Source organism: Apteryx mantelli, chromosome 5 (genome assembly GCF_036417845.1).
Source record: "Apteryx mantelli isolate bAptMan1 chromosome 5, bAptMan1.hap1, whole genome shotgun sequence".
Lineage (NCBI taxonomy): Eukaryota > Metazoa > Chordata > Aves > Apterygiformes > Apterygidae > Apteryx > Apteryx mantelli.
The window spans coordinates 77,274,066-77,289,169 of NC_089982.1; the positions used below are offsets into that span (position 1 = coordinate 77,274,066).

Genomic DNA, 15,104 nt, shown 5'->3' on the forward strand with positions numbered 1-15,104 from the left:
TGTACGGTGGCCTAGTCAGTTAACTGCAGTTAAGATAATATATCGATCTAAAAGGATGCTCACGATTTGGCTAACTCAACATGAGGTGCCAAAAGCCTCTGCGCAGGAGCCAACCAACAAGAGCAACATGGTGCTAAATCACAGGCAGCAGTAGCAAGCTGGGACAAGGGAAGGATCTCAGTGTGTGGTGACTGTTCACTCCTTCAGCTAAAGCTAAATGCTCCTGCTTTTCAATGGCTGGGTTCTGCCTGTTGCTCGGGGGGATGCTCTAGGAAGAAAGCCCAACAACGACCAATTGATTTTACTTACTTAGCAAGACTACACAGAATTAATCATTAATCAATCCATACATTAATTGATCATTCATTAAAAGCAAATGGAGCTAAGTCAAAGTTCAGGGCTACACCTGTAGAATAAAACTGTACATGAGTTTTGAAAGCAGAGGGGAAAAAGACCTTTTTTAAAGAGTTTTATTTGTGAGTAGAACTTAACGATACAAGAAAGAAAGAAAAATACAGGACTTGATTTTGCCCAAAGTGTGTAACCATACCATACATAACTACATTTTTAATTCTTTGTATTACAATATGAAAGAACAAACTACAAAATTAGAAATTAAAAATCATTGCATATGTGGTCAAGATAAATGGAAGGATTCCATTAATGAACTGAAACATATAGCAATTAGTAATTTAATTACGACCCTGGCAATAAAACACAATTTAGCAAAATAAGTATTGTATGCTTCCTAGTGTACAGAGGACATACAAGGTTAAAATACAAGCTCAAAGCCATTAGTGCCATGCAGTCCTTACTAAACATTACTGTTTAGGGGTCTCTCTTAGACAGTGGTTTAACTGCTGCTTCTAGTTCCACCTACCTCTACCCATTCCAAAACAGGTGAAGTTCTCATGGTATTAATTAATTACTACCTCGAAACCTCTTTTCTCATTTGAAGCCCTACAGCTCTAACTGTCCTTTCAGCTCTTTCCCCTTCACTGTCAGAAACCAGTCCAAGGTATCAATACGTCTGAGGCCTAATGTAGGCCTTCCTAATCCATCCAACTGCTGAACCCTTCTGTTAGTCGATGCTTTCCACTGCATGAAGTGTAAGGCATTAGTTTTCTGCTGTTTTACCAATTGCAATGTTTAATATTGTCCTAAAAGGTTACATCCATATTCTGTCTTGTTAGAGACACTTATTGTGAGCCAAAAGTGTTTCCCTCTCCCATACAGGAATTTTTAATGTTTTCTGCTGTTACAACCAGAAATGCGTGATACTTGAAATCTGAAACGGTAAAGAACTTTCTCCACCTTTGACTGGGATGAGTTATTTATGGTTTTTGGAGAATTCTTGCAGGCTTTACCTATCTGATCTTGAAACTACTTTAATGATTAGTGATAGACAAAAGCATGGCAATAACTGGAAAATGGCCAATTCAGTGGTGAAAGCGATTTTCTTTACCATGCTACATGTTAAACACACACTTATAGCAAACTCTGGAAATACATCTTAAAGTTTAGTTGGGATTTTAGTACTTCACTGCTAGCAACAAAATCAAGAAATACCAGTTTTTGTAAATGAAAACAATTCATTTAAAAAAAGTGTTAAATATTCAGTGTAATACATTTAAACTTTTATCATAGGAAGGAATAAACACAAAAGGCTGCAAAAAGGGTTTATATGCAAAAGGTTTGTATATGTACCCAAGGGATCTTAAGAAAAGGGTGAAACGCGTGCTAAGGCCCTAAGGCAACTGCCCATGCTTTACCTCACCAACTGAAAAGCTTCTGAAATACTTTAATACAGTTACTTTTTAACCTTTTCTAACAGCCAAATTAACCTGTGACGGATTTTCAGGGAGGCAAGGTTGTAAGACAGATTTCCCTTAAACTGCGTTTACTAGAAAAAAAAAAAAAAACAAAAAACCACAGGCTCTTTCAATGCATGAGATGAGCAGAACACACCATCGCTATCAGTCCTCCCAGACAAAGTTAATTTCAAGTGCCAGCTATAACATAAAATAAAACAAAGTGAAAAAACATTTTCATTTTGTTACAATAGAAAGGGGGGAGAGAGAGGAAGGTAAAGCGTGGATAGTCTCAAAGCTTTACTATAACATGATCTGTAAGCACAAGTTTGCAGAAGCTTACATCTCAGATCAAGAATACACTCCCTGCAAACACCACTGCAAAAGCATCCTCTCAGAAATTCAATATTCAATAGTGACTGACAGAACACTGAAAAAGAACACTTCTTGTGGTAAGCAGTTTGTGTTGTATTTTTAACTGTGAAAAATATTTTTATTCTTACCTAAAGCAGTGTGGGTTTTTAATTAAAGATAGTGATCCAATGCATTCTACATGGAAGTCATTTGTTTACAATTGTTTACAAAGTGGGGATCAGATCAGTGGTAGCTGCTGAAAACACAGGATTAGCACCTTTTTGCACATTGATTTCTGGTTATAATCTTAAACAATCAAGCCATAACTTGAGGGGCTGGTTGGATTACTTGTTGCATTCATTTACATAATAAGACAAAACACTCAGTACAATCTGGTACATTCTAGTGGTTAATGAATTTTAAAATATGACAGTGTTTCTGCAGTGTGTTTAGCCTTTAGGAGTCACTCTTCTTTTTGCTCTTCTTCAGGAAGGAAGGAGTGCGAAACTTCTTTTTCTTTTTCGATGGGGACTTTCCCGGAGATTCATCACTACCTGCATCAGCTGCTGTCCCTTCCTCAGCTGTTGGCGTTACCGGCTCTTCAGTGGGTTGGGACTGGGGTTCTTTATTTCCCACTGCAGGTGATTCAGTTTGGCTTTTGGGCAGATCCTCATCACATCTCCCTTCCTCCTTTCCCACGGGAGGGAAGCCGAGTGCTTCTGAAGGCTCATCAGGGGTGAGATCTGGGAGGGTTTGCTTGAAAGTTGCAGCATCACTGTCATCTTTGTAGGTCTGGTCCTGCTGTGTCTCTAATGGATGGATAGATAATGGCACAGTTAGTTTATGTATGTGTCCCTGGAACAAAGCAAGCGAAGCAAGTTGATGGTGAGTGCTCTGTATAAAAAAAACTAATATATTTACTTTGCATAAAGCCTTTGGAATAGGTCTGTTCTCCTCTCGCTTTGGGCACAGAGATATAAACAGGATATTCCAGAATTTTGTTTGTTTTTAAGCTTCTTACCACAGAACAGATATGGCTGAATTTGATCGTGTGGGTGTAAACCAGGAATAAAATCACTATTTAGACTTTTCTCATGTTTTAGCTGTAACATTTGCAAATAACATGAGGTTTTAGTACAGTAAAAAGGAATTAAACTTAGTTTTTGTTAGCATTGAAGAGAATGGCAATAAATTCAGCATTTTTCCTAACTTGGTGGGTAAAACTGATTGCTGGTTTGTAGTGATCTGAGATACGGAAATCCATTAATTTCCAGGCTGTTGGCCTGCCGATTTTAATTGCAATATTTGGATTCATTACGTTCCTCCATGAGATCTAACAGAGGTAGCTTCAGAATATGATTTCCTATCACAAAGGCTTCACTTCATTTTGCAAGATACACGAGAATATAAGATTTTACTTAGAAGAATCCATACATGTAGTTTATCAAATTAAATGAGCTCAGCAGGTTATTCAGTAAGTTTTGGTTTTTAATCTTTTGTTTGTTTTTTTAAAAACATATGCAATGTCTAACACCAACACTTACCCCTGTATAAGGAGGGTCACTAAGGCAAAGAAATCTTGCGATGGCTTTTTGTCCAGAGGTGAACTTTACCACTACTCTCTGAATTGTAACACTTTTCCCATTCACCCCTAAACTTTAGAGATGTTCTGTTTAAAGCTTTTCTGGGTTCGTATGTAGTTAACAAGCACTTTTAAAAAATTCCTTGTTTTTCATCACTGCACTGAAGTTAGAAATACCCTGTTAGCTGTGTCAAATACATTTCTGTTGCTGTTACAGAAGGCGGAATCTAGAACAAAATCCAGGCCATACTCATTTGTAAGGCACAGAAGAGAGGCAACATCTTTTTCTTTTTAAAGCTAAAAACTTGTTAGAGCGAGTTGGGCAGCATTTATGTCAACTTCAAGAACACTGAAGGTTTCACAAGAATTTACAGAAAATGCTTGATACATTCCCATTTTTCCTATGGAAAAGACATTTAGCGTCCTTTTAGTTTCTGCCAGATGGGATTAATAAACTTCTAATATATCTTACAGGACTGTTCGGTGAATATCTGCTAGGAAACTAACATATTTTGCTTGGAGCACTATGAACTTCTAGTATGTTAAATAAGCAAACACGCTAGTATTCAGCGCCAAACACTCAGAATGCACAAGTTAGAAGTTTAAAAGTTAAAATGCAGACAGAATTTAAAACAGAGTAAAAGAGAATGCAATTACGTACGCTACAAGCTGTCTCCTGAAGCTCTAGTTTAACCCGTGTATGTAGTAACACACACAGATGCACGTACGTGATTTGTAAGAAGCATCTCCTACAATTCTTCACTACTGCTTTTTTAAGTTTCGCTTCTTCAGGAATTAACTGAAAGCATTAACTGGTGTGATGTTTAAGAACAGGCACCATATTTGTTTATCAGTTTTGATTTTTTTTCCCGCTTCTTTTAAACAAAGGTTAAAATGGGGGAATTGAAAATTCTTAAAATTAAAGAATAGGAAGCTACTGGAATTTAAATAGCATTTGCCAGCTGGCCTAAGAATTACATAAAGTATTTTATTAACTCATTTATCTAGAACCGCTATCCTTTCCAGTTTGTAGAATAACCATCACCTTTACGAAACAGATTAAAACTAACCTGGAGTGAAACAAACAGCTTACTTAGCTCACTACAGATAACACTGCACCCGAATTGGGAAGCTCTACAAACTCCACATTAGATAAAGAAAACATTCAATATGTGAGAGGCTTACTATTTTGCTTGAGGGATTCCAGTAACCTAGCCAGGAAGGTTTCAAAATATATCTTGCTGCACAACCTATGTACAATGTAAGAACTCAACAATACCTCAAAGTTTCAAAAGGTTTTGGTACAATAAGTATGTCTACATCCACGCTTTCCCTTTATATACATCCACTGTGGCATAAGAGAGTTTTGAAAATATCAGTGATGCTTGTATTTACAATTCACATTATTTATGAAAATAAAGTATTTTTTTTTCCCAACACAAACAAATGTAGACGCACGCATACAAGCTATGCTATAACTGAGTTAACACAAAACACTTTCCTGATTTCAGCTACACTAAAATAGCAAAAACTTGAGAGGTGACTCTATACAGAGAACACCATCATTCAACAGAATTCCTGCCAGTAAAAGCTGTCATGCCATTAACTCCCAGTTACTCTAGCGTATAAAATAAACTTCATATGTTTGTCCTGAAAAACTTACACAACTAGAAGAGCTCGGAGAACACAATTATCTGAATTTTCAATTTAAGAGAATTTAGAAACTTATTAGTAATGTCACAGTTGTCTAGGACGTAGTTTTGACTTTCATATCTAAGACAAATACAAAACACTGACTTTCGGATAGAACAGGACATAAAAATGGAGGGAGCCAAACAGATTACTTAAGAGTATAATCTGATGTAGCCCTGCAGATCTAGCTGAAGCAGCTGTAGAAGTTCCTGCCACCAACTACTTACTGTTATTCCTCAGTTGAAATTTGAATTCCCCTGCAGCTGACATATATGTTTTTATATATATATATATATATATATATATATATATATATAAAAACATATAACATGAGTAGTTCCATCCCCACTTTGGCACAGAAGTCAGCTGGATTAGTTTAACACACCGGGGTAACACTTCTGCACTGAAATAGATTAGGAACTCTGTAACGTTTCATTACCAGGTCTAAGTTGTGCAGGCAGCAGCAAACTGTTGCAGCAGTAACTCCCAAAACTGTTTTAGCTATGTCTGCAAGACAAATCCAGACTATTCCTTTTTAAACTATGAGGAGTCAGAGACACAAATATGGAGACGCACAATGTCACTTTGACAGTCTCTCGTAAAAGGAGAGTGCATTTTAATGTAAATCTCTATGACTAACTAGAATTTCAGGAAATCAACAACTAAAGAAATCAGTGTCTCAACTGAAAAGAGCCTGCTTTAAATGCAAAACAAAAAAACAACAAAAAAACTTAGTAAACAAAAATGCAAGAGCGAAGCAAAGCACGTAAGCAGGTCAGAGTATGGAATGATACTTACTATGGTAACAGGTACTCTTTAGCATATCCATCTCCTGTTTGTAACGCAGCCACAAGAAGAAAAAAGCACAAGTAGAGAATCTATGCATTCATCACAGCCATTGTGTTAAATCAGAAGAATGGTTGCAACCATTCTTATAGAAGACAGAATGAGATGAAGTAGTGAATGGAAGACTTTAACAGACAAGTGATATATCCAATGTACAAGGTAAAGGAAACAAGACAAAAATTAGATTACACCTGTTCAAAACTTATCTTTGTTGTTGTTGTTTTGAGGCAATTGCAGACTTTCCCAGCCCTGCTCTCATTTTAGTTAGAATTACTACATAAGGTTAGTGACTAATAAAACTAAGATTCAAATTGAGTTGGAAAAATATTTACTGAGGTGTAATCCAAGTACAATAATGCTTAAGAAATATGCAGTCAGCAAAGGAGATTTACAAAACCATCTAATTCATGTCTGGTTCATCATCAGACGTTATTTCATTTCATAAGAGCAATTCTCTCTTGCAGAAAATGCACAAAGGGGTATTCAGCTGAGAAAGACCAAGACATGACAAGGCAATCGGGAAGTGGTGATAACTTGTCTTTATGTTAATACACACTTCTTTATTATTGTAAACATAACTCCTATTACACACAGAGTTTATAGAAGTAAAACACAAGAAAAAGAATTTACCTTTATTAGATACTAGTTCTTATATTTTCATGCGTCAGTCGCTAATGATGCAGTTACTGGTTTCCCCTGGCCCCCAAATGAAAATAACATACCTTCCTCTACTTTAATCGGTGTACTGGGAGGAGTGCGAGCTGAAGTGGGATCAGGGGGACTTCTCTCTTTCTGTTGTCTGCCATCTTCTGAAGGTTCTGCAGGTGGAGAACAACAGGAGTTAAAAAAAAAAGAAAAAAGTTTCAGCATGTGGTAAGACAAGTGTCATTCTCACCCCCCCGCCCCATGAATACATTTTTCTGAATCAAAATTCTGCTAGGATATTCAATAATGCTAAAACAAGCAAAAGAAAAATAAGTGTTAATTTGATATTAACAAAACTGGTCAAGTCTGGCTTTGTTTTTGTGTCTTTTGCCCAACCCCCCCCCCCCCATGTAAGGGCCCAAAACATAATTGTTTATGAACTAGTATGGCAGACTGTTTGAGGACCTGTTAGAAAAAAATAAGGAAAATATAAGCAAATATATCGTCAAAAATGCTATCAGACTTGCACAAAACAATGTTCTTTTGCTTGCTTTGAATTGTTTGCTGAATCTCAGAGGAAACAAAATCGCATACCAAAAGAAAAGAACGAAAGACTGCATAGATAATCAGAAAAACATGCAATAATTAAATGATTCAAAACAGATTTTGCAGTGGTTTGCACATTTATTATTAGTAAGGAGGATCCCCCTTGCTTCCAGGTTTTAACAGCCCTATAGCCAAAAGAAAACATTAACAGAGTACACTTTGTATCAGGAACAATACTAAAACATTGTTCCATACAGTTCACCTGAACAATTAAAAAGTGAAATCAGTCCCATAGATAACGGAGTCAACTGACAGAATCTCCAAATGGGGTAGATAAAGATTTTGTTCCTTAGATTGCAAGCACAACTATACCATATTCATAATACCTGAGGCCTCAGCCAAAAGGTCAGGATTAGACCTTAATGCTTTGATCACTGCAGTATGAAATTCCTTATGAGATGACTTCTGCACATCTGGCTCTTCTTGGTTAAGATGTGTGATGACTTGCTGCGTGGTCTGACAAGAAACCCATGCAGCAGCAAACTGAGCGTTATCTAAAGATTTAGACAGTGATGATACTTCACGATCCTGTACAGTCTTCGTATCTGCTCCTTGAAAGGTTTTTGATCTGCCTTTCAAATCCAGAGATTTTTTATCTGAAGTATTTTGCTCACTGATGTTCTGATTTCTAAGCAAAGTACTCTGTTCCCCAGCTGGTGTCTGTCTCAGTAACACAGTCTCTCCATTTTTTGAAATCTTATCTAAGAAGGACGTAGCAATGTTACTGAGAGAATAAAGGTATGCAGTTATACAGGCACAACAGCACAGCATCCCAGTCCCCCAAACGGTCCAATACTCGTGTAACTGAAAATACATGATCTACAATGACTCCTACACTGTGGTATCCAAAAGCTGAAGCAGGGAGCACACACTGCACAACAGTTCCTGCATCATTCAGATTCAAACCATAACAGATTAGTGGAAATGTCATAAGTAGAATCCCATAAAGCTTAAAAATAAGTAAAACAGGGTAACTACTTCAGATGCAGCAATGATTTCTTTTTACAGCATGATTCAGAATTTTATCATCTGTGTCGCTGGGGAGTCCTCAAGGTGTGCCACCTCCAAGCAGCAATCAAGTTTTGTTCTGCATCTTCCCAATTCAGATTTCTCAAGTCTACAAATTTCAGCAAGTTAGAAACTGCAGTTTTGCTGCAAAAAAGCAACATCATTCTCTCACTGTAGCCTATCTCCAGTGCGAAGGGAAACAAAGCAGAACAACCTGCAGTACTTTACAGTACCTGAAAATTTCAATGAGTAAAGTTTCAAGATTTCTAGAACTTAGCAGCAGCAATAACTGGCCATATTAAACACCCCCTTTTGGCTACTAAGAAAATTCTTCAAATAAAATCTACACATTTTACAGAATACCTCATAACACTCAAATTGCACTTCCTGTGATCAATATGCTTTCTAAGTTCATAATTTACACTGGAAAAAATTGAAACACAGAAGCTGAATAACTTTTTCATGACCTCAGCAGGTAACCCACAAGCCAAATTAGTAATAAAGGTTGCTGTTATTATATCCAGTTGCAGAAAAGAACGCACAGGCAAACTAACCTTCTGGCCCACCTTCTGGCCCCTTCTGCTTTCTTTCTACTTCTTTGCGATACTCTTCCAGTTCTCGATCAGTGAGTTTATTGAAGGGATTTGGTCCTGTTGTGCTCACTATGACTCGTGGTTGATACTCCTTCTCAATTATGGCCTTTGACGCAGTCACCAGTTCTCCCTGACAAAAAACAATTAAGATACATCTGCAATCCAGCAGTAACTTGCAGAACCCTGGAAAGTACAGAAGTTACAAAGCAGCCAAAAACAAAACAAAAGATCATTTGAAAAATGCTATATTTATTTTCTTTTAGGTTTAAAGAATAAAATTCTCTATTTCAGAATTAAAAAAAGTAGTTTACAACAGGTTAATATTAAGGAGAAAGCAGGTCTCATCAATTATTCTCACAGAGACATCAGTGTTTTCACTAGGCAATATCCACCATTAAGCAGCAAATCAAACAGCAGCCAAACAGTTTAGCTCAGTTGTATCTGAAGTCACAGAAGTATCAAGTTTCTTTACTTCCCGCAGGAGAAACAGGATACTAGGCCCAGTTGCACAGCAGTGTGTGCGCAGGATTCCTGTAGAAATTAACAGGACTGGCAGCCAATGCTTATAGGTTCAAATACAATCTGAATAAGGGAAAAGCCATTTCTGGTAGCTTTTATATAATATCTAACAGATATTATAGTAAAAGCCACCTTGTGCGTATTCTGTGTACACCAGATTAACTGTTTACTATAAGCTATTTTTAAGTAATAAAGGTTAACATAATCTTATTACAAGTTAGCATGTTTATTTCTATAACATTTGTCATACAAGCTGGATAAAAATTTAAACAAATAAAGTATTAGCAATTCTAAATACAGAAAGTCCTGAGGGACAAAAACAGCTGCATCAGAGATTCTCTTTCTAATGGTAAATGGTTTTAGTTTTTCTTCTTTAAGTGTATAGTGAAGGCTAAAGCCACTGGCTTCACATCATCTCAGATACAAAAGATTAGTTGACTGAATAGCTGTCACGTCTTTCAGGTGACTCGTCTAAGAATTTGTCTTCTCATCTGATATTCAGGACACCACTGACCTGAGTTTGAAAATGCCTGGTGTGTGTGATCTGTGCCTTATCCCTGAGACTCCTGAATCGTCTTCATTGTCAAAAAGAGGGTCACTGGATTTCATTACCGTAGTAGTATGGGATATTGTTTGGCCTAAATCATTTTCACATTTGTATCAATATTTTAAAGAAAGCATAAAAATGTGAAGAGTTTAAGAATCAACAGAACCTGAATGAACAGCCAAGCACTGCACTCCCTGTCCACGCTTGATGGACAAGCAAGAGATCTTCACTACAGAACTGAAAACGAAACAAGACCAAGTGTTGTTTTGGATGCGAAGAGCTGCTTAGGGCAAACCGTCAGCACCAAAAAGGTGCCAGACGAGAATGTCTAGGTGGAATGAGGCAAAGAGCAGTCAGATATCTCTTAAAGTCTCACAAGATCTCCCCAGAAATCTGCATTGGTATGGAGAAATCCAGAGAGATAAAAACAGCTGGCTGTTAGAATCCGTGCTTCTATTCAGGAAGCTAGCGTCAGCCAGAAGTACAGGAGAACAAGCAGCACTACCACAACTCTCCGCTGTAAGATCCTGAAGAGAAACATTTAGAAAACATTATAAACTGTCTCTGCTTCTCCCTAAAATAAGAGGAACTCTCATCTGAGATGCAGACTGTCAGTACACATCAAAAGCCTGTTCTCAACTATTTTCACTAAGCACCAGCTGTCCTAATACTAGAAAACTTCAAATTTGATAGTTACAGCTTTTCTTACAGAATCATACGTTAAAAGAAGCTAAAAAACACGCGCCTTTATACCAATTATATTTGTTTTTGTAAACAAATGTAACACCCTCCCTCCCAAAACTACAGGCCCCAGCTTTTAATGATGGCAGAAATTGGCACCCATTGCAATTTTAGATGTCTCTCTGTTTCTGCCTCCCCTCCAAATTAAATAGGTAGTTTTTAACTGAAACACCGGCCATAAGTAACAGGGATTTACTAAGTATATAGGCAAATATATAGACAAAGTATTCCAGAATTATAAAAATCAACAGAGAAGAACAACGCATGTTGGTGTCCCTGAAACGTTCAGGAGTCTTAGAAACTTGTCTGCAAGCTAAATCCAAAATGACTGGGTAGAACAACTTTCACGTGAAATCAAGTTTTACTGAATGCCTATTAAGCAGTAGCAACAAACAGCAAGGCACGCCGTTTGCAGCAAGATGACTAGTACATTGGCATTAGGAGTGCTTTTTCTTAAGAGAACACCTTCGGTAACTACTGGGAAGTAAAAGCAGCACTTCAAGTTTATCACTTACTTAAGAAATTCAATGCCAAAGACAGGAAAATAACACAAAAGAACCTGAAAAGTTGAATATGAAATCAAGATTCATCAACCAGGGAAAAAATTTTTTTTATATATATATGAACGTAATGATGCACAGAATTTTAAACAGACTTTATACCAGCTGAATATCTTTGACTCAAGAGAAATAATGTTGAGAAAGATCACAGGCAACAACAGAAAGCAGATTATATATGACAAATAAACACGCTTGTGTTTTCGGACTGTAAAAGCAGAAGAATTACATGACAGTCAAGAAAGGCAAACTTCTGATCTGCTAAAGCTGCTTCCAGAATAACACAGCCAGTTTTGGTCAGTATCAGTAATATGGAAGCAGTTCAAAGACCATCAGTGAAAAATTATGATGGTGGAGGGACAAATTCTGAGGGAAAACAAATAAAAGTTTTAATTAATTTAATAAATTCTGCAACGTGATTATTCTAACTTATATGAAACCAAAGAGAGAGATGTGTTACTTAACAGAACAGGCCACAGAGCAGCCTTCACAGAATTTTAATAAAAATATACAACCGAAAACAGAGAGTGATATGGGACAGAAGGAAAGGGAATATAAAGGACTCAAAGGACAGGACATATTTTAGATCACTAAGCTGGAAACTGAAATATACAGATGTTGTAGAGCTAATCAAACTGGCCATGCAGTTTGGGGATTCCTAAGAGCGCTGAAGGGAAAACTGAAGAGGAGAATTGGTCTGGAGTTGCTTTCGGTATTAGAGAGCCAGTTGAGAGGGAATAATTCCCACAGACCAGCCTGGCACTCTGTTCCAGCAAACAGCGTGACACGGATTAACATGCAGAAAGCTAACATTCGAGGGATTTCAGCTGGATGACGACGATGCTGGTATCATTCAGATGCCTATTAGAGGTCTGACTGCCTGCGTAAACACCTGAATATCATCAGCGTTTTCTCCACAGTAAGAAATAGTGGATAAATTACATCTATAAACTGAATGTATTTTCACTCCCAAGAAGTTTGTCCCAGAAAGACTGAAACAAAGGGAAGCTCAGTTAGGGCTAATGATACACGTTCATACTAAACTTGGGACTTCACGTATCTTACATGAAAATTCTAGACTATCAAGTCATTTTGCAACTTTTCTGCCATATCTTGCTTTCAAAGAAAAGCTGAGAAATACAAGGTGACCAACATTTAATAGGCAAGTACTTCATCTTATTCTCAGGGATAGGGATGAGCAACACTGGCACCTTATACCTGCCAATTTTTCCATTAATCAAACAGTACATTCATAGTAACTGACCAACCTTAAAGTTAACAATCATTCTTAATACCATGCGACATTAATGTAGTGTAATGTATCCAAAAAAACCCAAGATCCTTAAAGCACTTTTCAACTTGGAATCCCCATTAAAATGCAGTGCCACCTCTGGAGCCAGAACAGAGAGGCTATTCGTTAAGCCACAGAATTTTCATTTTAAAAGAAAAGACAAGAAATAGGCTGTTCCCTTGTACTTAAAATTCTCCTGTTTAAAATTCATGTGAATTTTATTGGATTGCAGAATATCAGTGGCAAGAATAACCGAAGTTCTCTCTTGTTCAGCCAAGACTGCAGCAGAAGCTTAGTTAACCAAGTCTGTCACATTAATAAAATATGACGCGCAAGGAGGTTGTATTGCAACGTGGCCAGGACTTCTCAGGGCACTGACAAAGCAAATGACGAGGCAAAATGGAGTATTTACTGATGCAGCTGTAGGCAGACAAGACTCAAAGCATTACATGCATACTGTACACAACGTAGGAATTTTTTCACCTTAAAATAGTGTGCGTTAGTAGTTGATACAGATTTCAGTGTTAAGCATAATATACTTTTAAGTCTTATTGCAATCAGAGATGGAACATTTCATTAAATGTAAATGAGCACCTAATAATTTTTCAAATTCTAATTTCTAATTATCCGGTACCTAAATGTTTGTAAGACCTTGATGTATAGGTTTCTTTCTTAAAGCTGCATTTACTGTGAGATTTATTTGGGTGTCATAAGATTATGGAACAGGAACTATAAGAAATATGGGACTGATTTTCAGCATAATCTTTCTGAAAAACTTCTCTGGCGTTTTTTGCAACAAAAAACTCTTCATTAAGTATTCAGGTCACAACATTTAAGATAATAATGATCATGAAATTGGCTACTCCTACTCTAGCTGACATTCTGAATGATCTAATTTTACACAGTATTTCAGGAGGAAAACACTTTCACAACACCAAAGAGGGAATGCATCATTTAGACATCTAAACTCTAATATTGCATTACTAGCAAAATCATGTAGCCAACTGACCTTTTTTGTTGGCTCGTTGTTGTCTTTAAAAATCCTTGTAAAATATTTGAGTAATTTCATAGAAGGATGATGCAATTATTCAAAAAGAATACTTAAAAGATACCTTGCACATCACTGGTGAAGGAAACTGCCTGTGTTACCATAACCGATGGATGCCTACCATAAAAGTCACTTTTTGCTTGGAAGGTACTATTAAACAAAGAAGCTACTAGAACGAAGGGCAGGCACTGCTTTGAGGAATTTGCTTTTTTTTTTTTTTTTTTTAAATCTTAAATCTGGAAAGAGCATGTTATGATTTTTCTTTTCAGATATGGATAAGAAATCATAATCTGAAATACTTTTATCAAATTCTGAGTATGATAAAGACTATAATACAAATTGGTTGATTACCCCAGAAAATATTATAAAGTCACAAGATTTGCAACTATAATGTAATTCAAATTATTCTACTTTTTGATGGGAAAGCTATTCTGATAATGAGATTTTAGGCACGACCTAGATGAAGATCTTAAAAACTGCCAGAGAAAAATTCTGAAGCAGAAAAGAGACCCTGATGCGTATCTACAGCCTGTGCTTTTGCACGTTACGTCACCTCTAACAAACTCCTAACAAACTTGGGAACACAGACAACCAAGGACAGATTGTTTCCAATATGGAAGCTGTTCCTCTTTACTCAGCCTCAAGGGACTTCACTCGCCCTCCCACGCCAACCAGACAAGCATACCTACTGTATTTACTCTGTATTTAAAGTATAATACATAAGCCAAAAGTACAATTATATTAACAGTTTGAAAGCCAATGTATTTTGGATGTGTGGGGCATTAGTCAGCATCTCTTGCTGAGCTCAGCAACTCAGCAACTCTAGCTAGAGGAAGTTTTAAGGGAACACAAGACATCTAGCAAAGTAGGATTAAAAGCTGGCAGTGTTTGTCAGTATGACACATCCTGAACATGTGGATATCTTTGGAATTACACTGATGTAATCAGGCTGAGATTAAGCTAGCTCAAAATGGATCTCAAATTAGAATAATTCAAAATTAAAAACATGCGCAGAAATACCACTACATGCACAACCTAATCGGCATCTTCACATCAAAAATATTTCCTCGACAGCTTTTTTACACACAAATATATAAAATCAAAATCCTTAAAGGATATTTTTATAGGGTAACTTACTGCTTGTATAATTGCATATACATAATTTGGAGATCCATCTATTTTTTTCTGTTATAGCCAATCAATAGCTAACAAAGGGAAGCGGTCAAGGGTAAGGAAGAGGTAAACGAAGGGTGAACAATAGTAT

At 36.8% G+C, this 15,104-nt stretch overlaps 1 protein-coding gene across 9 annotated transcripts in view; it reads right to left on the bottom strand.

The window, feature by feature from the left end:
* Positions 1-454: 454 nt before the first annotated feature.
* Positions 455-15,104, bottom strand: part of ADD1 (adducin 1) — a 69,483-nt gene continuing 54,833 nt past the window's right edge. For 4 of the 9 annotated variants that reach the window (XM_067298284.1, XM_067298283.1, XM_067298282.1 and 1 more), the window contains 4 exons: positions 9,099-9,267; positions 7,863-8,237; positions 7,008-7,103; positions 455-2,974 (listed from right to left, as the gene is read on the bottom strand). In XM_067298284.1, coding sequence (XP_067154385.1) covers positions 2,622-2,974; positions 7,008-7,103; positions 7,863-8,237; positions 9,099-9,267 — 993 coding nt within the window. In that variant the 3' untranslated portion in view covers positions 455-2,621. Of the gene's footprint in view, positions 2,975-6,236; positions 6,272-7,007; positions 7,104-7,862; positions 8,238-9,098; positions 9,268-15,104 lie in introns of those variants that run through there. The other 5 variants (XM_067298290.1, XM_067298288.1, XM_067298287.1 and 2 more) reach the window with 3 other exon arrangements.